At 35.7% G+C, this 26,322-nt stretch overlaps 1 protein-coding gene across 1 annotated transcript in view; it reads left to right on the forward strand.

Moving 5' to 3' along the window:
• Positions 1-26,322, forward strand: part of GRM1 (glutamate metabotropic receptor 1) — a 348,538-nt gene that overhangs the window by 231,644 nt on the left and 90,572 nt on the right. The window contains exon 4 of the mRNA XM_032485108.1: positions 16,717-16,952. Within this exon, the coding sequence (XP_032340999.1) occupies positions 16,717-16,952 (236 nt within the window). The remainder of the gene's footprint in view (positions 1-16,716; positions 16,953-26,322) is intronic.

Here is a 26,322-nt window from a genome sequence, read left to right on the forward strand (position 1 = left end):
TTATGTGTCTGTGTGTTTTAAAATGAACAGATACTAAGCTTTATGCAATGACTTTTTTCCTACATCAATTTCAATAATCATATGAATTTTCTCCATATATATATATATATTATTATGGTGCATCATACTAATTAATTTTCAAAAACTAAGCCACCTCCAACAAATTAGATAATCTCGATGAAATGGAAACAATTCTTAGAAACACATAAACCAGCAAAACTGACTCAAAACGGAATGTAAGATCTGAACAGACCTGTAGTAGGTAAAGAGATTAAGTCAGTAATCCAAGCTTCCCAAAAAGGTAAGTCCCGAACTGCATGTCTTGACTTGTTAATTCTACCATTTCTGTTTTTGAAATTTCTAATAGCATAGAGCTAGATTTTTAAATGTAGTTTTAGAATAATTGCCTTTTAAAAGGAAAGTTTAATGTGTTTGTGGATTTAATATTAGTTCAGTATCCTTGGCGTGCACGTATGTGTGTGTGTGTGTATTTATTATAAGCTGATCTCAGATTTATTTTTTGATGAGCATTCAGAGTTCCCTAGATTTTGAAAGAATCTTTAAATATTGATTTCAGATGGCATTCGTTTGGTTTCTAATAGTTTTAAGTAAACTTAGGCCAGTTTATATGATAATTTCTGTGCTTATGGCTCTTGTACCATATAGGCTATGTAAATTCAGACATTACACATGTGCATTGTGATTTTTCCCTGTGTGTTTTCAATCCTAGTCCCTGGACTGACTTGAAACATACTCAGTCTGGTGGACAAAACTTTCAGTCCCTCTATGGGATTTTGCAGCCCAAACAAGCTCAGCTCCTGGCTTTGTGCTAAGGTGTCAGTTTCAACCTCCTGATTTCCATAGTTCACTAAAGAGTCTTTCACATGACCAAAGGATGTTAGAAACCATTTTCAGTTTCCTAGGGCTTCATTTACAGAGGCCAAATCCTTGTGGGCTACTCATTACCTCATGCTTATTGTTCAGCTTTGATTCCTCTCAACATTTCCAGCACCCGGGAATTACTTTTTATTTCTTGGTTTTATTTTATTCTGTATTTTTTATAATTTCAGATAATTGCAGTAAGAGGAATATCTGTATCAACTTAGTTGACCACATTGTGAGAAGTTTTAGCAATTAAACACAAATCTATTTTTAATGATTAAAAAATTCGGAGTAGTTAAGAAAATTAGGGTGTATTAACAAGTCATATAGCTATTGATACAAAGTTGGTGAGAACATTTTTTCCTTCAAATGGTAAGATCTAGAAATTGGAGACTAGGATGATTTGCATTGGATATGTTAAAAGAATTTGTTAATGAAGTTTCTAAACCATTGGATTTACTTTTGAAAAGCCTCAAATTGGTGTGCTTTGACCTTTTGTTCATGTAAGGAAAATACATCAGTTTAAAAAAAAGAATTGCAAGAGATCCTGACAGCATGGTTGCCAGCCCAGAATACAAGCCAGCAGCACTGGAAAATTAGCCCTCTGTATGGTACTGCTAACTTTCCCACCACTGTGGACTTCATATGCTCATTTCTTAGTCCTTCTTTCTCCCTCCATCCCACTATTTTCTCCCTTCCTTTCTTCCACAAATACTTACAGAGGACACAAAGTTATATTATCTATAGCATTGAAGAATTATTCTTGTTGCCTGGAGCCTTTCATCAGGGAGTTCTATACTGTTGTCCAATGACCGCGCAACTCAAGACACTGTCCACCCACAAACGATTGCTGAGAATAACTCAAGATCTTTATAACTCATTCATTCTCCATTTTCACTTTAGAAACCTCTCACTCATTATTATTCATGACCTACTTCTCTGCTTCCATGTAAACTTATGTGCCCTTTTCCCATGTGATGTTAAATAAAAAGCAGTGAGAATCACTGTCTTCCATCAAGGAACACTTCCTTTTCTCTCTCTTCCACAGAAATATGCATAGCTCTTGCTTTAATCCACAGTCTTAAAGTGGATTCCCTACCCTCAACCCCAGGACTGCTTTAGAAACAGAGGCCACTAAAAAATAAATGGTAATGAAAATTTTAGCGATCAGTTGGAATCTATTGGATAAGCTCACTTTTGACTCTAGTAAAAAACTAAAGCTTCAAATTCCATTCAAACCTTGCAGAATTTAAGCTCCAAATGGGTCCGTTCTGACCTAGTCCTCTGAAATCCTATAGCCAATAGTTTGCTATAACACAAGATGATTTTGGAGTCATTTCAAAAATGGGACCACCTTCATATCAGCTTATTTCCTAACAAAGACTTTTAAAAATTGAAAACACTAAGATTTTAAGAGATCTTAGAGATTAGCAAATATACAGTGGGCAGCTGAAAAACAGAAAAGCATCTATTCATATGTCTTCTGTTCTGATAAATGGGAAGATTTTGAGCCTACATTTCTGTTGCAAGTGGGTAATGTTCAGCCACAGCTGCTTGCTCCTACCTCAGGGCCTTTGTGCTAGCTGCCTGAAGCCCCCCTCTCTCGGATCTTCATGCAGCACAGCTCTCAGTGGAAGTGTTGTCCCTTCAGAGATACTTCCCTGGCCAACCAATGTAAACCGTGCTCCTCTTCATTCATGTCATGTGACTCTTCAAAACCCTCTACCTAAACTGCATCACCGTATGATAACTTTTTGTTATTACTTACCACTTTAATATCTCTTTTCTCCCTCACTCTACCTATGAATTTATACGCCTAGTAATATTTATTGAACCCCAGACATTGTCAACTGTACCTTGTGGATTATCAGATATTTGTATTTCTAAGAATATTCTTGAGCTTGTTATTGGAGGAAGTGAAGTTATTTAGAAATAATTTGGGATTTATTTATTTTTAGCATCTTGATTTTAAGCTTTGTTAGACAAGTCCAAAATAGCACTTAGTCTAGGGTCTAATTTCCTCCAACTACTAAGGCAAGACCTTTCTTAGTACTTTAGCCAACTTTCAATGAAACATATTTTCCATGCCAGCTGTTGAGAATAGTTGCTATTCCCAACTCTGTGTAACCTCTAGGCACGCTTCCTTCAAATTCCTTTTGGTTGTTTGTTTTCTCAACCTTAGGTAATTTCATCACATTCTAATATTTAACTGAATACTTTTGGGAGAAGCACTGAAAACTGTTCTCTCTTGGCAGCTCTCCCCTTTGCAGTGCTTTGTGCTGGGAACTCTGGTCACCTCGGTCTCCCCCAACTCCGAGCCCTGTCCACTAAACTCAGTGAATCCACTAGACTCTGCCTAAGTTCATTCCTTCCCAATGCTCTTCTTACTCCTTTTGCTGTGACTTGGAAGTCTCCACACAGAACCCACAAGCAACTATAAGGCTCATCTCATGTGTTGCTCAGCTTTCAGAGATTGCTGTCTTTCATTGTCCAATGTAAAACGTCTTGCGGGCCATTGTTTTATGTATTTTGTCCAGTGTTTTAGTTTTTTCAGTCAGAAGTGTAAATTTGGTACTTGTTACTCCATTAACTTTAAGTTTAATTTAAAAAGTAAGGACATTTCTGGTCTCACTCAATGAATTCTCAGGATCTGATAGTCATTGGCATTAAGTTGGGTATCAGCAAACGTTTATTAAGTGAAAAAAAATGCAAAAGATTTGAATCAGCTAAGAGACCTGAATTGAATCAGTCGAAGGATCTAGATTTATTTTTCAATGAATAAAAATTACACTCTAAGTGAATTACATGAAATGTAAAATCAAAATTACCATATAAATATATGCTATCTTTTATTCATTTTCTTGTATTATCATAATGATTTACTAAGTTCCAGATACAACTCAACTGATCACTTTTTATCATTAAGAACTCTTTATCATTAAGAATGTGCACATGTCTGATTCTGGTGCAAAACATGCAAATATTGTTCCCAAATGCTAATAGCTACAGGCATTAGCTATAAACCTTTTTTAAAAATTAATAATATTTGTTATGTTAAAAGTATTTTGGTCAGTTTTTGGGGGTGTTTTATATTTTTTAATGCTCCTTAGCATGTAGTTATCTGTCCTTGAGAAAGAAAAGGTGAAGTGATCCAAATGTATAAACCATGGAACAATAGCTTTCAGAAAGAATAACTATTTCAAAGAATAGTAGCTTTTAATTTCTATTATGTATACTTTAGAACTAAAAATAATCATTTAAATCACCTTTAACTCATCTAACAGATCAGAAGTTCACAACTAATCCTGAATTTCAGAGAAAATATCACAGCATGTTATAGTGAGTGGTATGCTGGTAAATGTTTAACGACTGCCTCTCTTAAAAATTAAGCAAAGCAGAATAATGAAGCCCTGATTTGTAATGTTGGCTTATTGTTATGAGCTAAATTGTGTGTTCTAGATAGATATGTTGACTATATTGAATACAAATCCCCAGTACCTCAGAATGTGGCCTCATTTGGCAGTAGAATTGTTGCAAGTGTAATTAGTCGGGATGAAGTTATACTGGAGTAGGGTAGGCCTTTAATCCAACATGACTGATGTCCTTAGAAGTAGAGAAGACATATGGATGCATAGACACACACAGGGGACATGGTGTGACAATAGAGGCAGGGACTGGAGTCATGCAGCTGCAAGCTAAGGAATGCCATGGACTGATGGCCACCACCAGCCTCTCAGAAGAAGCAACCTCAGAGTCTCTCGAGACTCAGAGGAAGCATGCTGCAGGGCACCATGGTTTCAGATTTCTAGCCTCCAGAATGTTGAGAGAATACATTTCTGCTGTTTTAAGCCACCTAGCTTGTGGTACTTTGTTATGGAATCTGATATACATATGAAGTAAGTACTCTCAGCATGGCCAGTTTCAACCAACTTACGTGAAGTCACTTACTAGAGCCAGGAAAAAGATGCTAACAATGGGTTCTTGCTAGCTGGTATGAGCCACCTCCAGCATACTACTGATCATAGTGTTTTCTATGAATTCTTGAATACAAACTAGTTCATAGAGTCTTTTATCCATTAATTCATGTAACAAATATATAATGAGCACCTACTATGAGCCAAGAACTAGTATAAATTCTGGGGTCATATATGGGAACAAAAAAGATAAAAATCTCTCCATGTGGGACTCCCATTTTACTGGAAGGATGTAGAAATTTATTTATATGGTATGTCAGATAGTGATATTTTTTAGGAGAAAATGGGAGTAGAAAAGAGGAATAGAGAAAAGGGATACAGCTTTAAATAGGGAAAGACCCCAAGAAAACGTGATATTTGACACTGAAGGAAGACATGAAGGAATGAAAAGAGTAAGCTCTGCAAATATCCAAGTGAAGAGAATTCCAGAATTCCAGGCAGAAAATATAGCCAGTGCGAAGATCCTAAGGCCAGGGTGTCCCTGGTTTATTGAGGAACAGCAAGGTGGCCAATGTGGCTGATGCAGAGCAAAATGTAGAAGAACAGTAGAGATGAGAGAGGTAAAGTGGATCAGAGAGAGCAGGGCTTTTTAAGGTACTCATTGAAAGTCTTTGGATGAGATGAAAATGCACTGATCAAAAAGATACATTCACCCCAATATTCATGACAGTACTATTTACAATAGCCAAGAGATGGATACAACCTAAATGACCATTGACAGATGACTGGAGAAAGAAGTTGTGGTATATTTATACAATGAAATACTACTCAGCCATAAAAATAATAAAATAATGCAATTTGCAGCAATATGGATGGACCTGGAGATTGTCATTCTAAGTGAAATAAGCCAGAAAGAGAAAGAGAAAAAAAATACCATATGATATTACTTATATCTGAAATCTTTAAAAGAAAGACAAACAAACTTATTTACAAAACAGAAAGACTCACAGGCATAGAAAACAAACTTATGGTTTCTAGAGGGGAAGCGGGTAGGAAGGGATAAATTGGGAGTTCAAGATTTGCAGATACTAATATATATATAATAGATAAATAACAAGTTTATACTGTATAGCACAGGGAACTATATTCAATATCTTGTAGTAACTTATGGTGAAAAAGAATATGAAAACGAATATATGTATGTTCAGGTATGTCTGAAGCTTTATGCTGTACACTAGAAATTGACACAACATTGTAAACTGACTATAGACACACACACACACACACACACCCCCAAAAAAAGAGAAAAAAAAAAAGCAATGGCACTGGTGGGTTTTAAGCAGAGGAGTGCCAGCATCTAATTTATGCTCTAAGTAGAATCACTCTGCCTTCTTATTGCATTCTTTTTCTAAGAAGTCTCTTGCCTCACTTCAGTTGATTCTTAACATTTATCTGGGAAACTGCAGCCTTTCACACATTGCACAGGGACATGAAAAATAAAGGTTCAGCAGCAATAAAACTGCCAGGGATTTAAAACAGAGCAAAGAATGGTGGTTTAGATCTATAAAATTTTGCAGTAAAGAATGAAGCCACCACAGCCTTCACAACAAAATGAAAAGTCTACTGGTAGTCATGGATTCATTTATCATGAGCATCAAGGTGGAGTTTCTGAAATGTCCTTTTTTTGAACTGTTGTAATAGCAATGTCTTTATCTTAACAATTTCTAGAGTATAAAGGACAGACAGCTCTTCTAGAACAGTGCCTCTTGAACTCTCTTCTTTTTATTATTTTTTCTTAATTTCCCAGCTAGTGCAGAGTTGTACTTTGATAAAATACAATAAAGATAAATTACTAAGAAATTAAATACAGCATAAAGACATGCAGAATACAAGCCCAAAGTTGTATTATTAGATTTAATCAGCATAAAATCTCATCTCAGTAAATATAATAAAAATAAACAAAACAAAGGAGAAAAGGGAATTACAAAAATTGTATCCATTATTCATTGAAAGTGTGTGCCTAGTTGATAGCAGAGAAAATTTACTATTATAACTTTTAGATGTTTTATTATTATAAATAAACAAAAAGTTGTAAGTGAAGTAGGGGTTCCTCATGGTAAATGCCTACATACACACTTTGAAAAAACACCATGCCTATCAATATTTTAAAATTTTAATATGATAAGTGAGTTTATTAAATTATCTAATCTTGGTTGGAATAACAATGGTATTTGCATAGGATTATGCATGTTCTTTATTTTGTTTTCTTAACATTCCTAGTAGAATAACCAGCCTCACAGAGGTCTACTGATGGAAATGGAAGAACAGATTTTACAACACTTTCAGCGAGTTTGGGAGATATATTTTAAATTTTTGAAACAAGTAAAGCAAGTGAAGCTGTATTTTCAAAAGTCATTTTCAATTCTTTATCAGTAACCGGCTCCAATAATTTATTCCATGACATTTTGGTTCAGTTTATCTTTTGATAAAATAAGTGAATTCTGGATTCATTAATTTCTTATATGAGGATTTTTAAATGAATGATCAGTATTCTTCCATCTGCTATGGACTGAATTAAGTGCCCCCAAATTCATCTGTTGAAGGACTAACCTCTGATGTGGCTGTATTTGGAGATGGGGCCTTTAGGGAATTAATTAAGGTTAAATAAGGTTATAAGGGTGAGGCCCTACTCTAATAGGACTAGTGTTGTAAGAAAAAACACCAGAGAACTTGTTCTCTCTCACAGTGTTTCTGTGTACCAAGGAAAGGCCATATGAGGATGTAGCTGGCAAGCCAGGAAGAGAGCCCTCAGCAAAACTGAATCAGTTGGAGCCTTGGTCTTGGACTTCTGTTCTCCATAACTAAGAGAAAATGAACTTCTGCTGTTTGGTTACCAGTCTATAGAATTGTTAGGCAGCCCAAGGATACTAAAGCAATCAAATTCATCATGTTTGCTGTCAACACTTTGCAGATGATAATTTCCTACTGATTGATAATTATTTTAAAATTAAACCTGTGATACAGCAATATATAACAAAAACTTCATCTTCCAAGTTTCTAATTTTAAATTTTGCTCTTTGATCTTAGCTCCCATTTGGTAAAATAATAGAATTATTTCTTTTCATAGAAATATAGAGATTATTAACTATATCTATTAGCCAGTAGAACAAGGCAGCCTTTACTATTGATATGTTTAAATATTGGGATCAGCCTTATTTCTTGTCCTGAAGAAACACTAAGAATTTATTTAGTAGTACAGACACTCTTGATACAACTTCTTTCCTCAATACCAAAAATAGCTGTTTATAGACAGGTTCCATATTATCATAACTGGCTGTGTGGGAAAAAATTTTAAAAGAATCCCTGATTTATAGTATTTACTAGTTTCCTTGAAGTATATATCCCATCATGTATAATTTAAACCTATGAACATAAAGTTACAGAACACAGCATTCCGGAGAAAAAGCTAATAATCAGTTCTGATGAGCCAGTGAAAGCCACCTCCAGTACATTGGGTCTTACGTAACTCAGACTTTGTGCTGTGTCACTAAGCGTTGTTTACGTCAGCTGACTTTTTTTAAAAAATCAAGACTTTCTCAGTGAGGAAAGCACTGCATTGATTTACATTCTCTCCCAAGCTGCTTAAGTAACTACTTCAGCATGTTTTCCTGATGTTGGCAGTTGCAGCATCAGAACATACCTTTATATAAAACAAAAACCGTCAACCACATTTGTTGACAAAATAATTCCTCATAATTTCCTAAAATTTAAAGCTAGTTGCATTTCTCAGCCATAAAACTAGAAGAATTTAAATCAGAGCAGAGATTCCTTTCTTCAAATCTTTATCCTTTTCAAATTGCACTGTATACTAAAAGAACTGCCACAAAAAGCAGTATCTGCACATTCATCAAGTTACAATGAAAGAATGCTTTAACAGCTTTGTTTATTCAGTAAGTTGGTTTTCCATATCATTAGGCAGTTTGGGAAATCATCGAGCTATGATGGCATCAGAAAGCTGTACCTGAGCTACTTCTTTATCAGAGTCTCTGAACATTTCTCAGCAAATATCTCTAATGCTCACTCACTAATGTCTTGTCAACTGTATACGTATTTTAGTCTTAGCAATCTGAAATGCCACTTCATATAAAACTAATGTTTATTGGTAGAATTTCGAACATAGGTTTATCAGCTTTTTAATTCAGTGCTTTTTCTTTCAATTATTTTGGTTTAAAATTTTAATCCTTTATGTTTTATATATATAGTGGTCCCCCCTTACCCTTGGGTGATTCATTCTAAGATCCCCAGTGGATGCCTGAAACTGTAGATAGTACTGAATACTATATACACTATGTCTTTTTCCTCCTATATATGCATACCTATGATAAAGTTTAAGTTATAAATTAGGCTCAGTAAGAGATTAACAAGAACTAATAATCAAATAAAACAATTAAAGTAATATACTGTAATATATTGAACGTGGTCTTTCAAAATATCCTATTGTACAAATTTACTGCCTTTTTCATCTTAACTAAGCACTAATCATGCACTATAGTTGTAATTTTGCAGTTTGAGGTGCAACAGCAAAACTAGCACATATCTCTTTTTCCTTCTTCACAATTTCATGGATAGATTTTTTCTTACTGTGGTTGCTAAGGCAACTTCAACAATTTTTTTTCTTCCTTATTTAAGTCGAGAAAGTTCACTTTTTCACTTAAATGAAGCACTTTATGGCTTTTCTTTGGCATATCTAAATTGTCAGTATCAACACTCTTGCACTTTGAGGCCATTATTAAATAGAATAAGTGTTACTTGAACACAATTAATACCTCGACAGTCAATCTGGTAACTGAGATGAGATGGCTGCTAAGTGACTAAGAGGTGGAATATCCTGGAAAAAAGGTGATTCACGTCTTGGGCTGGGTGGAGCATGGCTCTGACATTTCATCATGCTACTCAGAACAGCATATAATTTAAAATGTATAAACTGTTTATTTCTGGAATTTTTGTTTAGTATTTTCAGACCATGGTTGACTATGGATAATTGAAACAGAGGAAAGCAAAACCATAGAAAAGGGTGGGGGCTACTTCAAATAATAAATTTTGATGATTTCACAAATTCATTAGCTAAAACAGCCCCACAAATAATATACTCTGGTTTCAGCACTTCACCATCCATTGGGGGTTAAAAATCGAATTCAATATATAAACCAATACATGTTCAGATAAATTTCATTAGAGCACTTTTTGCCCTCATTTCTATAGAATCGTTTCCATTGTCCATATTCAAATACTCTTGCCACATTCAGCATATTGTCTTTTCTTGTAATAAAAAAAAAGTCTGGTGAAGCTTGTGTGGCTACATATAATTGGAGTTAAAGTAAATAATGAAAATTTTATTTCTCTGAAATAGAAAGTAATCTCATATGATATATCATAAAACAAGTTTGGTTAATTAAAATTTAATGTGATAAAAGCAAATTGATAAAAATAACTATTTATGTATCCTCAGATATTTATATAATTTGGGGTTATATTTGGCAAAGTAACCTCAAAAGGTCACACAATGTAACTTGGTTCTACTGCATATGACATGCATATGGCTTGAGTCAAAGGCAGTTCACCGTATGAATTGGAAAACAACGTGTTTAAACCTTATTCAATGACGTGAGTCCACTGATCATGTTCTTAGATCTTTCGATAAGGTCTCACTGCTGTAGATTTTTCTGAATGCTTACTCTCAGTCTCTGTACTGATCTCCTCATCGATTAGTAACAGACAGTTCATGAACTGGCACCAATCTTTAGACCACATTGTGAGCAATACTTTTGTAGAGAAGTCTTTCCCTGATGTCAATACAGCTCAGTACATTTGTTGAATTATAAGAAGACTCATAATAAATTTCTGTTAAGATCTAGTAAAACTTAATTTGTTCTACATATTGTGATAAGTGTTTTACATGGATTATCTAGTTTAATTCTCACACAGTGCTTAATAGGTTAATGTCATTTCCAACCCCATTTTATAGGCAGAGAAACAGAGCTTAGGAAGTTTAACTAACTGATTCCTATTTCATATTGTTTCTTTGGATTATTTGAATGAAAGACAAAATGGAGTGCTTACCTTGGTAGTAAAATTTGAAGGAAGAAAAAAGACCAGCTTGTCCACAAGTAATTGCCTATTGGCCCACCCTTCTTTTATACTGGTTTGAAACTGTCATTGCTAATTATAAACGGTCCATATAACGGTTTAGGAAATGGCCTCCACATTTGCAAGGCTGTGTGCAATGCTTGTCAATAGACACCTTTCATCTACACTTCTGCTAGGAGAGGAGGATAGTCATAAGTCTCCACGTGGCAGATGATTCCAGGCTCAGGATGTCAGAGGATGGGTTGGGGAACAGGAGTGAGGAGCAGATGGGAAAATAGGATATCTGATCTGACCTTGACCTGCTTTACATGGAACTTCAGCTCCTTGAGAATTAATTCCCTTCATTCTTTCGCTTTTGCCTTTTGATGCCTTCCCTTTCCCTCCTCCACCTCCATCAATTTTCTACTGAAACATCACAGATTTAGCAGTAAGGCTTGTCTGAATGCTAATTCTGGCAGTGCAGTACAATAAAGGTGAAGCTATCCCCTCATCTTCTCTTCTGCTTTTCGGTAGGCTGAGTGATCGCTAAGTGCTTGTCCTAGATAATTAAATAAAGAGACCTACATCTTGTGTCAGTTCTATATTCATGGCAGATTAGCAGTCACTAATATTATATTTAAATATAAACTAATTGTGACCACCACCCCAATTCCTGGTTCAACACTGCCACTGTGCCTTCATAATACAGTGTAATTAGCCTGTGTGTGTGCATATGTATATGCACGTGTGTGTATATGTGTGTGTGTGTGCACACATCTATGTGTTTGTTTCTGTAGTTTTTGCCTGAGAATTCTAGAACCAAAGACTCTTCACAAGTACCTACAGTCTAGGTACTTTTCAGAACTACCTTTCTAAAACAGACTGCCATAAAAAAGAAATTCAGAACCCTTAACCAGGATGTTAAAGTTCTTCTAGATCTCACCCCTGCTTATTCTATCTTTCTTTATGTTGCATGCTGTAAGTAAACTGAATGCTTTGGTGTTGTTTGAAAGCTTTGCCGCCTCTTTAGCTGGTCCCTAGCTGGTCCCTCTCCCATCTCCCTCTTCACTCGTGGCAACTTCAGCTCATCCTTTAAGTCTCATCCTAGATGTTAGCTCCTCTCAGGCAAAAATCTTCCTTGGCATGGCCCCCTTCCCCTTCTTTGTGCTTCTGTGGCCTGTCTTCCTTTCCCTTCACTGATTGCAGCTCTGTGGCTATTCAGTGGTGTATTCAGTGGCCAGACTACCCCGCCCTGTAATTGCCTTGGCAGCAGGGGCCTTGCCTCTACTTTTTAGCATTGAATCCACAGCAGTAAGCAAAATGCCTAACTCATACAAGATTCTTAGTGAATAAATATTGAACGAATAAAGCCAGTCTCAGTTACTATTGAAAAAGCTGCCATTTACTCTATAAAAATTCCAATAGTTGACACCACTTGGCTTAAATTACATTACCTTACATTTCTTCAACCTTTGTAAATACAATTAACGTTGTACTTTATAGAATGTTATGCTTGTTTAGATGTGTTTTTGAAAATATTGTTTTTATTATGCTTTTCTTCTTTCCCTGGTTTGTGGTAATCTTTGGATTATTTGTAAAGAATTACAGTTTTATTATTGGGCAGACACAATCACTTGAATTCATTACACAAATAAAATTGCTTTACTCTCTAGACTGTAATTATTTTAATTGAATGAAAATAGGATTTTTCTAAAATGTACAATTTTTAAATGAATATTATTGCTTGTATGTTGTTTTTTTTTTTACTATCAGTTGGCTTATTAAATTATTTTAATTGCTATAATGCAAAAGAAACACTCCTGCGGCTCCTGTTAAGTTATAACTGGTAGAATTAGAGACAATATTCTCCTGCTGCTAATATCAGAATTTATTGAGTAGAAGAAATCTTATTATTTAAGTTGGATTGTGAAATTTCACAGGACTAGAACAATGCTTTTATGGGAAGAGAACAACCTTGTGAAAAAAACTGCTGTATAAAAATGTTGAGGGGAGATAGGAAATAAGAAGTCTTGTATATTTGTGAGGAATACTTAAGACATGTAGCTCCCTGTTAGATGTTCGTCCTGTTCATCCACATTGTGCAGTTTCATTTCCAGACCCCAGATAGAAAATGAACTCAAAATTGAGAAACAGATGGAGCAGCAGAAGCTGCTAGAGGCTGTGAATATGCCTCATAAGAGTTCAGCACTGCCTGAGGCTGGTCAGCGCCCAGCACAGCAGGATTCACTCCAGACACTGGGGTGAGCAGACCTCTGCAGGGTCATCTCTGGTCAAGCACAATCTACACCACCACCACTACCACAACCACCACCACCACCACCATCGACAGCAAAAGAGAAAACCTATACCACTAAACCTATACCACTATACCAAAGCTGCTGGCTTTGTTTTTAAGTGTGCTCCAGAAGAAATTCACCAAAAACAATATTCCAGTAAAAACCCCCAATACCATAACAGCGAAAATATTTTTAAAATTTCTGTAACCAGAGGTACGTAGATGAAATGATTAAAATCTATACAAACCATGAGTTGCTTTATGGGTATTTTTCCATGCCTTTTTATTGTTAGCATTCTCTTACGCCTCACCTGTGATAGATTTAAAATGTCATACCAAACTTCAGCAATTAAAACTTCAAAAGATAGTCACCAAGTAATCCTAGTTGAATATTTTCTCTATCACATCTTGGTTCTCCTTGGATATTTATGACCTCTTGGGTTTAACACCAACTCTAATTTATAGAAGGGAGTTGTCTAGACAGAGCAGGGAAGGGCCTTGACCAATGACAAAGGGGATTTAGGGCTCCACCCCACTTAACCAAAGACTTCAAATTGTCTATATTCACGAACAAAACTTTACTCCTATGATGTGCTACTCGGTGTTGGTGTGCAAAAGAGCAGGCGGTCACACTTTCGCTGCTTCTAGCACTGACGTATGATCCTTGCTTTTATAAATTCAGAATGATTTTTTTAAATGAATGCAAATAAACATTATAAAAGTTTCATTTCATACACTTTTAAAAATTGTAGTTTTCTTGTTCAGACTGTATGCACACACTGAAGTCTCACATAATATTAAACCTTGGGGAGAAACACACTTCAAGCCTCAACTTTATGTCAGAAAGTAGTTATTTCCTTCACGTTATAGGTCATTTTGATTTTAAATATATACTCATAGGCAGAATATCTTGAAAGCTTAACTGGCTTTATTCTTACCTTCTTTTTCAGCATTACATGGACTGTAGCTCACATCTTCAAACTGCATGTAGATGTAGTTATGACATTAAGGTGAATATATCTAAATAAACTAGTTCAAAATTTTCTAAGTAGATTGAGGATATATGAAGATAAATGAGTGGACTCTTTTTCTTTTAATCAATTTGATTGGCCAGCATATTTGGTGATGGTGAGTAGAGAAGGACTTCCCCTGCAAAATACTCAGGCCATTTGTCACCAGGGGCCAGATCTGAATGACTTCATTAAGTAATAGCCTTACAACACTTGAGGACTTCCTGCAGTCCTTAGGCTAACAGTTCCTAGGGTGAGATATATGCCCTCACTCCATCTTCTGCTACACTTCTCTCTATACTCCAGCAAACTGACTCTCTGAATTCCTTGAAAGAGGCTTGGTCTTGTCTGTGTGTTAGATAATCTATCAGGAACTTTCTTCACCAATCCCTACTCATCCTTTGGGTCTCAGTTCAGACATCACTTTCTCGGGAAAGCCATCCCTAATCATGTCTCTCTTCACCCACAACACATGCTTGCATAAACACCAGACTAATTTAGACCCCCAAGCCCCTCCTTTGTCGCTTCTCCTTCTTTACCTCAATAGTGTTTGTAATTCTTGCTTAATGTCCCACAAGTCTGTAACACTAGGGGGAGGAGAATAACATGTCTCATTCTCACTTGGGTCCTGAGCATAGCACTGTACCCTGGCACATAGGGGGTGCTAGGTAAATGCTGAAGGAAAGACGGAAGGAAGGAAGGGAAGAAATAGAGAAAAGAAAGATCCATGCAAAATATTAAAATCTATCTTCTAGTGGATTTGGAAGAAGTATATAGACATTCCCTTGTCTGGCTGGTTAGATGGTACTGTACTGTACCTCCAAATTCCATTAGTTCTGAATCATGTCAACTATAGGTTCTGCAATCCTTGATCTGGTGAAAATGCAGCTCCGGTGTGGTTCACTGGGAAGATTCTTGAATGAAATTATAGCAATTAGCTTATCTAAGTGGAGGACACATTTATCTCAGTTGCTATCAGGTGACAAAGAGAGGAGTGAGCTATTGTCAGTCATATGGATCTGGCCCAGCTCCCTGCTCTGTGAGCAGCAAGCGGTGAAACACTTTCTCTGGCAGAGACTGAAGGGTTGTGCTCCAGAAACTGCAGGACACTACTCTGTGGGTAGAGGAAGAAATCCACCACTTGACGAAGACAGTTTAATGTTCTCCTAAGCTTGACTAAACTTTAGACAAATTTCTTCCTGACCTTATGTCCCTTGAATTCCCTTAGAGCACTTACTTTCAAAAGCATGCTAATAGTTCTTTCTCTGACCCTTTGTAATGTAAATTTTCTCTCAGCCTCTCACTAGTTTTACAACAGAGAAAACTCCTTGTCCAGGGACCTGGGTGCCATCCCTTGAAATGTAATCATTAAGAATGATAGCAGACCCCTATCTCCCAGTTTTTATGGGACATGGGAGCCTAATTTAGATAAGTGACAATTATCAAACACAGATGGATTAGTCACATTGCCAAGATCCCCTCAGTGTCCTCCAGGACATTCTCACTGGCTCATCCTCGCATTTAAAACTCTCCCACCCTTTGCTTCAGCAGAATTGAGGTCAGTATCTCTGCCCTGTTGGAAAAGTCTTGTATAAAGTCTTCTTTGCCTGTTTAACTCTGGTGCAGTTTTTCTTTGACACCCTCTTGGGAAGGGATCACAGCCAATTACATGAGATCTGACCTGGCTCATGTGTACCATTGAATTAAACTGGAGACACATCACTCATGGTAGATGTGAATGTTCTAGAAGGTGAACTTTAAAAATTTGAACCTATGAATGAAATGTCAGTGAACTTCCATTTAGTGAGCAGGAGGATTATTTTTATTTTTATTTTTGTGAGTGAGACTTTTTTTAAATGCTGTTATTTTAAAATAGCACTTTTTTTTTTTTTTTGAGAGCATCTGGTCACTTCTAAGAGTTGCAGATTTGAACAATGTCCAGGAGCAAAAATCTGTGGTTGTCTTATTTCTGAGCTAAATCAATTTTCTACACCATAGAATGCAGCTTGTGTAATGGTTTTGATTGCCACCTTGAAAACTTGCCTAGCTCTTACTGAGAAGCCCTGAGTGCCTGGGTTTTATTTTCTTCCAATTTGGAGAGCAGCTGATGGGCTCTGTGGTCTCATAAAGAGCACTGGGCTTAGGAGCCAGACTGCTTGGATCCATATCTGGGATCCACCAGAACTTCAACTAGTTGCTGAACATCTGACTCAGTAAAAATGAGTAGTGTGGAATCTGATGACTAGTAAATGCTCAATAAATGTTGGTTCTTGTAATTGTTACTATTCATCATATTCATCATTACTTTCACTACTGCGAAAAACAAACTCACCACAAAAGTTAAAAAAATCATTTACGGATAGCAGTGCTGGCTTGAAATAGACTTTCAGTCTTGCTGAATTGCTTCATTTATGCATAACTCAGAGTCCTATTTGTGAGACTTTTGTCTTTCTCTCTCCCCATCCCTATCCCTGCATTTTTTTTTTAGTGATGGCTGGGCAGACAGAGATGAAGTCATTGAAGGTTATGAGGTGGAAGCCAACGGGGGAATCACGATAAAGCTACAGTCTCCAGAGGTCAGGTCATTTGATGATTATTTCCTGAAACTGAGGCTGGACACTAACACAAGGAATCCTTGGTTCCCTGAGTTCTGGCAACATCGGTTCCAGTGCCGCCTACCAGGACACATTCAGGAAAATCCCAACTTTAAAAGAATCTGCACAGGTAACTCGTATTCACAAAGTCACAACTCAGGTTTTGGTCACCTCTTCCAGCTTGTTGAGTGAGCATAGAAGATGCCAAGGCTGGAGATATCAAAACTAAATTGCCAACTTAACTTATAAAATAGCTAGAATGAGGAGGGAGTGTGCATTGCCTCATGTTTCTAGATTCTGGAATGATGCTTTGGTCTCTGGTGGAACAAGCTAGAAGAACCAATAATATAGGCAAAGGAAAGGCAAACTGAGAATTCAGGTATCTAGTATTCAGGCTAGAGGGAAGAGATTTTATTGCAGGTATGCTTAGCAGACGTTAGCCACAGATATAAGTATGCAGCACTGGTTTGATCCCGTTTTCTTTATGACTTGCTTTGATATGAAAGTCAGCAGAAGATGAGATAATGTCACCTGGGGACACACTGCCAACATGGGTGTATGTGGGCACAGATGACAAGAAACTATACTTTCATCTGTAAACAGGAATGCACAGGGTTTGATGAACTCCACAGGATGCCCCCCCCACCCCCTGCCACCAGGAACTATCAGTTAAGACTTCTTAATGCGGTAACTTTATGAGTGTTGTCATTCCTGCATAGACACTGCTGTCCCCTGTTGGGTTTGTTTTTTTTTTTTTTCCCTAGTATTGTCTATTGTGACAAAGATAGATTCCCTTTGGTCTGTCTTAGTGCCATTCAAAGTACATGCTGGGTTAATAACATAGCATGGTGGGTAGGCATTAAAGTCTCTATCCATGACCAAATTTGTATTGTAGCACAGTGATATGACACATATTTCCTACAGGCTGGGAAGATTTTATTGAGAAATGTCTAGAACCCATTCATTCATACAACGCATATATAAAACACTATATACAAACCCCCAAAACGGACAGAAAGGTGTATAATCCATGACTGTCAAACTAGAGAAATGTGTGGTCTCTTTGGCAGATCAAAACAGATAATACACATGATATAGATAAATAACAACCAAAGACAATGAGTTGTTATAAGACAGCATAAGAATATGGCTAATTATAAAAATCATTTCTAGTTTTAATAACATTCACATTTTGGTGTTAGAAAATTATTTTAAATACCAGTATATTTAACAGCAGTGACGTATGTCTGGCTCATTAAGGTTCAGCAGAGTTCACTGAGAGTTTGCTTGGTGTGAATCTGTTTTCAATCAATCAAGGTTTTTAAGATGTCCTTGGTACGGCTTCTTGGGAGGCTGAGAGCTAGGAAAAGGGGAGAGAGATGCTGAATAGTTAACCAGTTCTGTCACATACGTATCTCTACTGACTTCTCTCAAATAATAGACTAAAAGAAGTTAAGAATTCTAGAGGACCAATAAATTACCTAGTGCATTATTCTTATTTGAAAAGTAACGATATTGAGGATGAAGGGGCTTCATATAGTTAATGGAATTAGAACATACATGCTTTACCTCACAATACTTGACTACTTTAGGACTTAGACTTTTGTAATAGATTGTCTTTTATTGTTCTCTGGTTTCTGATGCATGTTGTTTCTTAAACTGTAAGATCTTTGAAGATAGAGAGCTCTTGCAACCGTCACAGAACCCTGTACAACGTTGATCTCTGGAATCTCAGTCATTTTTTTAGCAATGGATTGATCGGTTAATTTATATTCTTTTACTGTATGTAGTCAATGAGTTTTCCTTTACTTGAAAGTAAAGGACTATTATTTTTAAAATGAAATATATTTAATTTATTCAACATTCTACAAAACTTATTGAGCACCTACTATATGCAAGGCTTTAATCTAGGAGATGGAAATACAGCAGAAAACTAAAAAGAAAAGAACTGTTATCAATAGCCTTACATTTCAGTGCAGGGAAATAATAAACAAATATAAATTAAGCAAAATATATTCTCACTTAACTAATCATAAGAGCACTGAAGAAGGTAAAGTAAAGAATAGGGGTAAGGTAGGGAATGATGGAATGGAGGCACTGCAGTTTTAAGGAGAAGGGCCAGAGAAAGCTTCACTGAGAAGGTGACATTTGATTAAAGATGTGAGAGTGAGCCATGCAAACACTGGGGAAGGGCATTCCAAGTAGAAGGAATAGCAAATATAAAGAGGCACTCTCATGCCTGACTCAAGAGGAGAACAGTAAGGAGCTCAGGCTGGATGGAGCCAGTGAGTAAACAGAATAGTAAGAGATAAGTCAGAGAGGCACACAGAGGAAAAGGTCATGCAGGACTTGACTGTCCTTTGTAAGAACTTTGGTTTTGTTCTGAGTGAGACGGGAAGCCATGGGGAAGTTTGAGCACAGCAGAGACAGAATCAACCTTACCTTTTCTGAATAGAATTACTTTTGCTGCAGTTTTAAAGTTTTGACAGAAAGGAGAAAGGCAGAAGGAAGCAGAGGAATGAGGAGATCCTTGTAATAATGCAGGTGAGAGTGTGGTGGATTGGGCCATGGTTGTGGCAAGCAAGATGGAGAGAAGTGATTGACTTCTGAGTGTATTTTGAAGAAAAGCTGACAGGATTGTGAAGAATGACTCTGGTCTGAGCAACTGAAAAGATGGTGTCACCGCTGATTGAGATGGAGAAGATTCCAGGAAAAGCAGGTTGGAGAAGAATCAGGAGCTGGATTTCAGATGAGTTAAGTTTGAGATACCTATTAGTGATACAACTATATATGTCATTTTAGTCATTGTGTTTCATTAGGAAAATTCAGAATACTACTTATTAAAAATGCTTAGATGTCTTTATACAAGAATTTCCATGAAAACATCTGGAGACCTGAGGTTTTGGAATAAAAGCTAGACCTCTGCAGCCATGTACAATAACACTTTGAATTTTCATTTGTACATGCAAATATCAAGGTTAAAGTCCGAACTTGGTGAGCATTCATAGCAAGAAATAAAAATTGGCCCTTTCAGTAATTATTCTTATATTATGCTTGACTCTCAAAGCTACTTTTAAGAGCTTCTTATGTGATTACAAAATTTAATAAACATATTTTTATTTGCATTTTATTCTGGAGTCAAGTTCAGCAAATATTTCCCTTTGTTCTTAGTTCTAAGGAAGGCAGAAGACTTATTTAACTTTTCTACTTGGAACTAATTCATAAAGGTTATTAATCTTTTCTGCTGCAAAAATCCTAGAATCATATCTTTAGCAGTGTTTATTTATGTTACCTTTGTGTGTATGCATTCATGTACACTTACTCTTCTGTTTTAATCTCTGTATGAAATTGACTTCAGTGTTATTGCAGAACAACATAAACTTTCACTCCATGTATCATTCTTATCTACTTAATATTCTTGAACATCAAATGAATTCCATAGTCTTCTAATGAATATGCAGACACACTTATGAAAATTAATGTGAAGAAGTCGAAGTAACCTTTCCATACTATTGATTGATAGCTGCTCTTCCTGTCATTTATTTTTACCTCTTCTAATTGGGTCATTTTGGTGTTTTGGAAAATTTTGATAATTGCAGTTAGTCTCCATAGAAACCTTTATTGAGCTTAATTTCAGATGTCACTATTTAAATAAAGAGTTTACACGCACTAGATCATCAGTCTGAATATTAAGGGTCCTGATCCCAGGATGAATAATCTGGGAATCACTGTGGCTAATTAAAAAGTACTTCATGCAAAATCTACATCACTGCTTAATTAGTTGAGTATATCAAGGGATTGGAGATATGTTGGAAAAGCACGAACTGAAACATCCAAGTCTAACTTCTAAAAAATTAATCATTGTGAGGACAGTGGAAAAGTAGGAATAAAGCAAATCAACATCACTCTCCTTCGATAAATGTCTTAGTTGCTTGTAGCCTTTGTGTCATGTTGGCAGTGGTATAGTGCTTTATCACTCCTGATGAGAACTGCTAAAATGATTCCATAGAAGCTGAGAGAGCATTTGGAAGCTCAGCCATTGGGTCCAGCACTGGTTCAGTGAGGCATCTGCCACATGACTTGGAAGACTTCACTTAACCCATGAGTCTCAATTTCTACAACTGTAACATGGGAACAATTTCTGCTTTACACAGGTGTGAGAATTGAATGAAATAATGCAAGTGAAATGCTTTGCAACCTGTAAATCCTTTTACAAATATAAAGTGTTATTATTAATGTCATGTCTTACCATAAAACAAATGATGTATGACAGGGGTCATTTCATTAAAAATTATAGTTTTTGAAATTATAAATTTAATATAACTACATTCCAAATATGGAAACTGGAAAAAAATAAACACACAACCCTTAATCAATCATCCTTACACAGTGCCAATATAGGTATTTTCTTTTATTTATTACTTATTTTTTCTATGTAAGATTTTATACTTTTTTCTGTTGGCCAAAGCAGTACATACTACTATGCTTATCATATGCAAATTGAAAAAAATAGAAAAGCATAAGAAAGATGAAGAGGATTAAGAATTTGCTTTTATATAATTACTGTTAATTATTGTTAAATTTTTAATTTATTTCTACTAAATACTCTCATTAAATTTTTAGTATATTTTTATCTTTTTATAGTTTTAAATTATGAAGTTAATATAATTCTATATATTGCTTATTAAAATGAATACAGCCTTTTCTTTTAAATTTATGAAATTCTCTGTCATTAAATTATTTCATTCCTAATGACTATATAATGTGCTGCAAACAAGCTATAATTTATTTAACCATTTCATTTTCAATTCTTCATAAATTGAAAAAAAAAGCTTCAGTGTTGCAATACAAATTCCTCTTCCTAATTTTTTTTTGCACTCAGTTTTCTTAAGATACATTTCCAGAAGTTGAATTACTCAATCAAAAGATATGAATATTTCTAAGGCTTTTGAAAATAAGGAGTTCCAAAAGACAACTCCCACCATCACTGCATGAAATTCTATGTACTTTTTCATGTTGTTTTGCATAATTATAATCATAGTGTACATATAATTCTGTATCTTAATTTCACTTAGGATTATACTTTACTTTTTTAATGTTGCTGCATGGCCTTTGTAACTACCATTTTAATAGCTCCATAATATTCTATTCAATGAATATACTATAATTACTTAGCCATTCTTATACTATTGAATATTTAGTTGCTTCTAATTTTCCTTCTTATTAAAAAAAAACCCACTGAATATGGTACAGAGTTTTCATGGTTGTTATTGTTACTATTTTTGGATTGTTCCCTCACTGTAGATTACTAAATATATAATTATTGGTCTAAGAACATAGCAGTTTTGGGGTCCCTTGAAAACAAATATTACCATCCTCCATCATCTGAAAGATGGCAGTTTTAAGATTTGCTGTGGCTCTCAGTGTATTAACTGTATGGGTTTACTGGGTTCACTATGTCCCCACCAACCTTTTTCATAATCTAGTGTATTTATAGCCATAGTTTTACTTTTTCCCCTTATTCTTTGTACCAATTGGGAACAGATGGTCACAATGCTTTTTAAAGTTAGTATATCCTTGTACTTGGTTATTACCCAAGACATAATGAAAGAATTTTGATGGCATTTGTAATGCTTACCAACAGCTGAGGACCAGTAAGATAAGGACAGCAGGTCTGATGGGATGAGATTTCAAGACTTCCAATCATATGGATACTCGTCCCAGTAGTGTGGAGACTACCAATCACAATTTTTAGATTGGTACTAATTTTTATAATATATTTGCCTCATCAGGTCATCAGGTTATAAACTTTATGGAATTTCTGTTTTGAATTAAGTTATTATGGAAGGCTGTATACAATTGGCCCATTGCAGTTTGATCTAGATTAAGATGATCTGTAGACTGAAATGGGTTCCAATGTACTTCAGCCCATTAGGTCTCAGGGCAATAACTTCTCTTTGCCTTTGTAAGTTTGGCCTAAACACCAATATTCATTCCTGAAGAATATCGTTGTCCTTTAAACAAGAAGTCAGTAGTCTTAAGTGGAGTTTGTGGAAGACTTTACAATTCTTCACACTTTTCTGTATCCATGTTCTTTAAAAATCTGACTTTGTAGCTCCTTCGATTAAGAGATAGAGTTTTGTTCCTGACCTCATGAATCTGGATTGCCCTTATAGCTTATTAATTCCAAGTCTAGGTCTCAAGCGGCTTGACCTGCTCCCACTCTCTTTCTTCGAGTCCTCCCTCAGCCGTGTGTAAAAGCCTGAGTTAGCCTTCTAGAAGATGAGAGATGACATGGAGCAGAAATAGGATAACCTCTCTGTTGAGGTCATCCTGAATAAGCCAGTTCCCAGCCAGTCCACTAGCTTACTGTTAATACATGAACAAACCCAGCTGAGATGAGTCGTGGTCCAGCCCAGAGCAGCAGAATGCCCCAGTTGACCCCCAGATTTACGAACTAAATAAATACTGTTGTTTTAAGCCCCTGAGCCTCAGGATAGTTTGTTATGCAGCATTATTGTGCCAATAGATAACAGATAAAAGGTCTCCATAGCCTGATATTCCATGATCCTCTCATGGAGCAATAGTTGGTTTAATTAAACAGAGAAACATAATTCCTTAACCCAATGCTAGAATTCTCAGTCTTTCCCTGCTGTAAGAAGAATGGTACAGTATTGCATCCTGCATTTCATGGAACAAAGCCAAACATTTTTATAGATCCTGTAATGAAGATTTCAAAGTCCCCTGATCCAGGGCAGTAAAACTCTTCCACTTAGTAATTCTGATATGCATACAGAAAATGCTGATGAATGGAGCGCAGTTACAGCTGAGTCAAACAAACACCCTTAAAACAGGAGTCATAGGTTCTCAGACAATGCTGGTAAAAGTTGCCTTATGGAGCTACGTTTCAAAGGCCTTAGATATTTTTAGTCTGTTTGAGCTGCTTTAGAAAATTACCATAGACTGTGAGTGGCTTAAACAACAGAAATTATTTTTCATATTTCTGGAAGCTAGAAATTCTGAGATCAGGATGCCAAGGCAATTAGATCTTGGTGAGGGCTCTTTTCTTGGTTTCCTCACAGGGTAGAGAGAGGAAACAAGCTCTTTTCTTACAGGGACACTAATCACATCATGAGGACTCCACACTCAAGAATTCAAGACCCAATTACCTCCACAAAGCCCTATCTCCAAATACCATCACATTGGAGATTAGGGTTTAAACATAAGAATTTTGAGAAACATTCAATTAGTAGCAGGTGTGTTTAAATCTTTTGGTTGGAAGAATAATAATGAACTGAACTTGTGTCCCATCTGGACATTATAATTTCTCAGACAAATCTCATTATCACTCATAGATGAAGTTCTGAAAATAATATTGTACTATATAACCATAGTTTTGGTCTGACTATTTCTTTTCTTTTTATATTGAAGTATAGTTGATGAGTCTGCCTTTTTATATTTTTTATTTAATTTTTAAAAATTTTATACAGTTTTTAAAGGTTATTTTCCATTTACAGTTATCACAAAATATTGGCTATATTCCAGGTGTTTTACAATACATCCTTGAGCCTGTCTTACACCCAATAGTTTGTAGCTCCCACTCCTCAACCCTTATATTGTCCCTCCCTCTTGGTAACCACTAGTTTTTCTCTATATCTGAATATGCTTTTTTTTTTTTTGGTTATATTCACTAGTCTGTCATTTTTGGATTCCACATATAATATCCTACAGATACCAAACAGTATTTGTCTTTGTCTTATTTCTCTTAGCATGATGCCCTCCAAGTCCATCCATGTTGCTGCAAATGCAAAATTCTGTCCTTTTTGTGACTGAATAGTATTCCCTTGTGCGTGTGTGTGTGTGTGTGTGTGTGTACGCATATATATCACATATTCTTTATCCATTTATCTGTTGATGGACACTTAGATTATTTCTGTATTTTGGCAATTGTAAATAATACTGCTATGATTATTTGGGTGCATGTGTTATCTTTTCAAATTAGTATCTTCACTTTTCTTGGATATATACCCAAGAGTAGAATTACTGGGTCATATGGTAATTCAATTTAGTTTTTTGAGAAACTTCCATACTGTCTTGGACAGTGGCTGCACCAATTTGCATTCCCACCAACAGTGTATGAAGTTTCCCTTTTCTCCACATCCTCGCCAACATTTGTTATTTGTGTTCTTTTAGATGATAGTCATCCTGACAATATGAGATGAGATCTCATTGTGATTTTGATTTATATTTCCCTGGTGATTAGTGATGCTGACCATCTTTTCATGTGTGTGTTGGCTGTCTACACTTCCTCTTTGGAAAAATATCTATTCAGTTCTTCTGCCCATTTTTTTAATTGGGTTGTTTGTTTTTTGGGTGTTGAGTTGTATGAACTGTTCATATGTGTTGGATATTAGTCCCTTATCAGCCATATAATTTGCAAATATTTTCTCCCATTCAGTAGGTTGTCTTTTCATTTTGTCAGTGGTTTCCTTTGCTGTGAAAAACTTTTAAGTTTAATTAGGTCCCATTTGTTTATTTTTGCTTTTATTTTATCTGTTTTAGGAGGCAGATCCAAAACATTGTTGTGATTTATGTCAAAGATATGTCCTGCCTATGTTTTCCTCTAAGGGTCTGGTCTTACATTTAGGTCTTTAATTCATTTTGAGTTTATTTTTGTGTATGGTGTTAGAGTATGTTCTAATTTCATGCTTTTATGTGTAGCTGTCCAGTTTTCCCAGCACCACTTATCGAAGAGACTATCTTTTCTCCTTTGTATATTCTTACTTCCTTTGTCATAAATTAATTGGCCATATGTGCATAGGTTTATTTCTAGGTTTCTATCCTGTTCCATTGATCTATGTGTCTGTTGCTATGCCAGTACCATACTGTTTTGATTACCGTAGTTTTGTAGTACAGTCTGAAGTCTGGGAGCATGATTCCTCCAATTCTGTTCTTTTTTCTCAAAGTTGTTTTGACTATTTGGGATACTTTGTGTTTTCATAAAAATTTTTAAAATTATTTGTTCTATTTCTGTGAAAAATTCCATTGGCATTTTGATAGGGATTGCACTGAATCTGTATATTGCCTGGGGTAGTATGGCCATTTTAACAATATTGATTCTTTCAATACAAGAACACAGTGTATCTTTCTATCTGTTCATGTCATCTTCAATTTATTTCATCAGTGCCATATAGTTTTTGAAGTATAGTCTTTTGCTTCCTTAGGTAGGTTTATTACTAGGTATTTTATTATTTTTGATGTGATGGTAATTGGGATTGTTTCTTTAATTTCTCTTTCTGATACTTTGTTGTTAGTACATAGAAAGGCAACATATATATATATATATTAACTTTGTTTCCTGCCTTTTTCTTATTAATACTTTCGACCTGCATTGTCAAATGTGGTAGCCACATGTTTCTGTTCATATTAACTAATTAACTAATTAATTTACTTTTTTATAATTCACAGAACATTATGTTAGTTTCAGGTATACACCATAA

This window comes from Camelus ferus, chromosome 8, assembly GCF_009834535.1.
Source record: "Camelus ferus isolate YT-003-E chromosome 8, BCGSAC_Cfer_1.0, whole genome shotgun sequence".
Lineage (NCBI taxonomy): Eukaryota > Metazoa > Chordata > Mammalia > Artiodactyla > Camelidae > Camelus > Camelus ferus.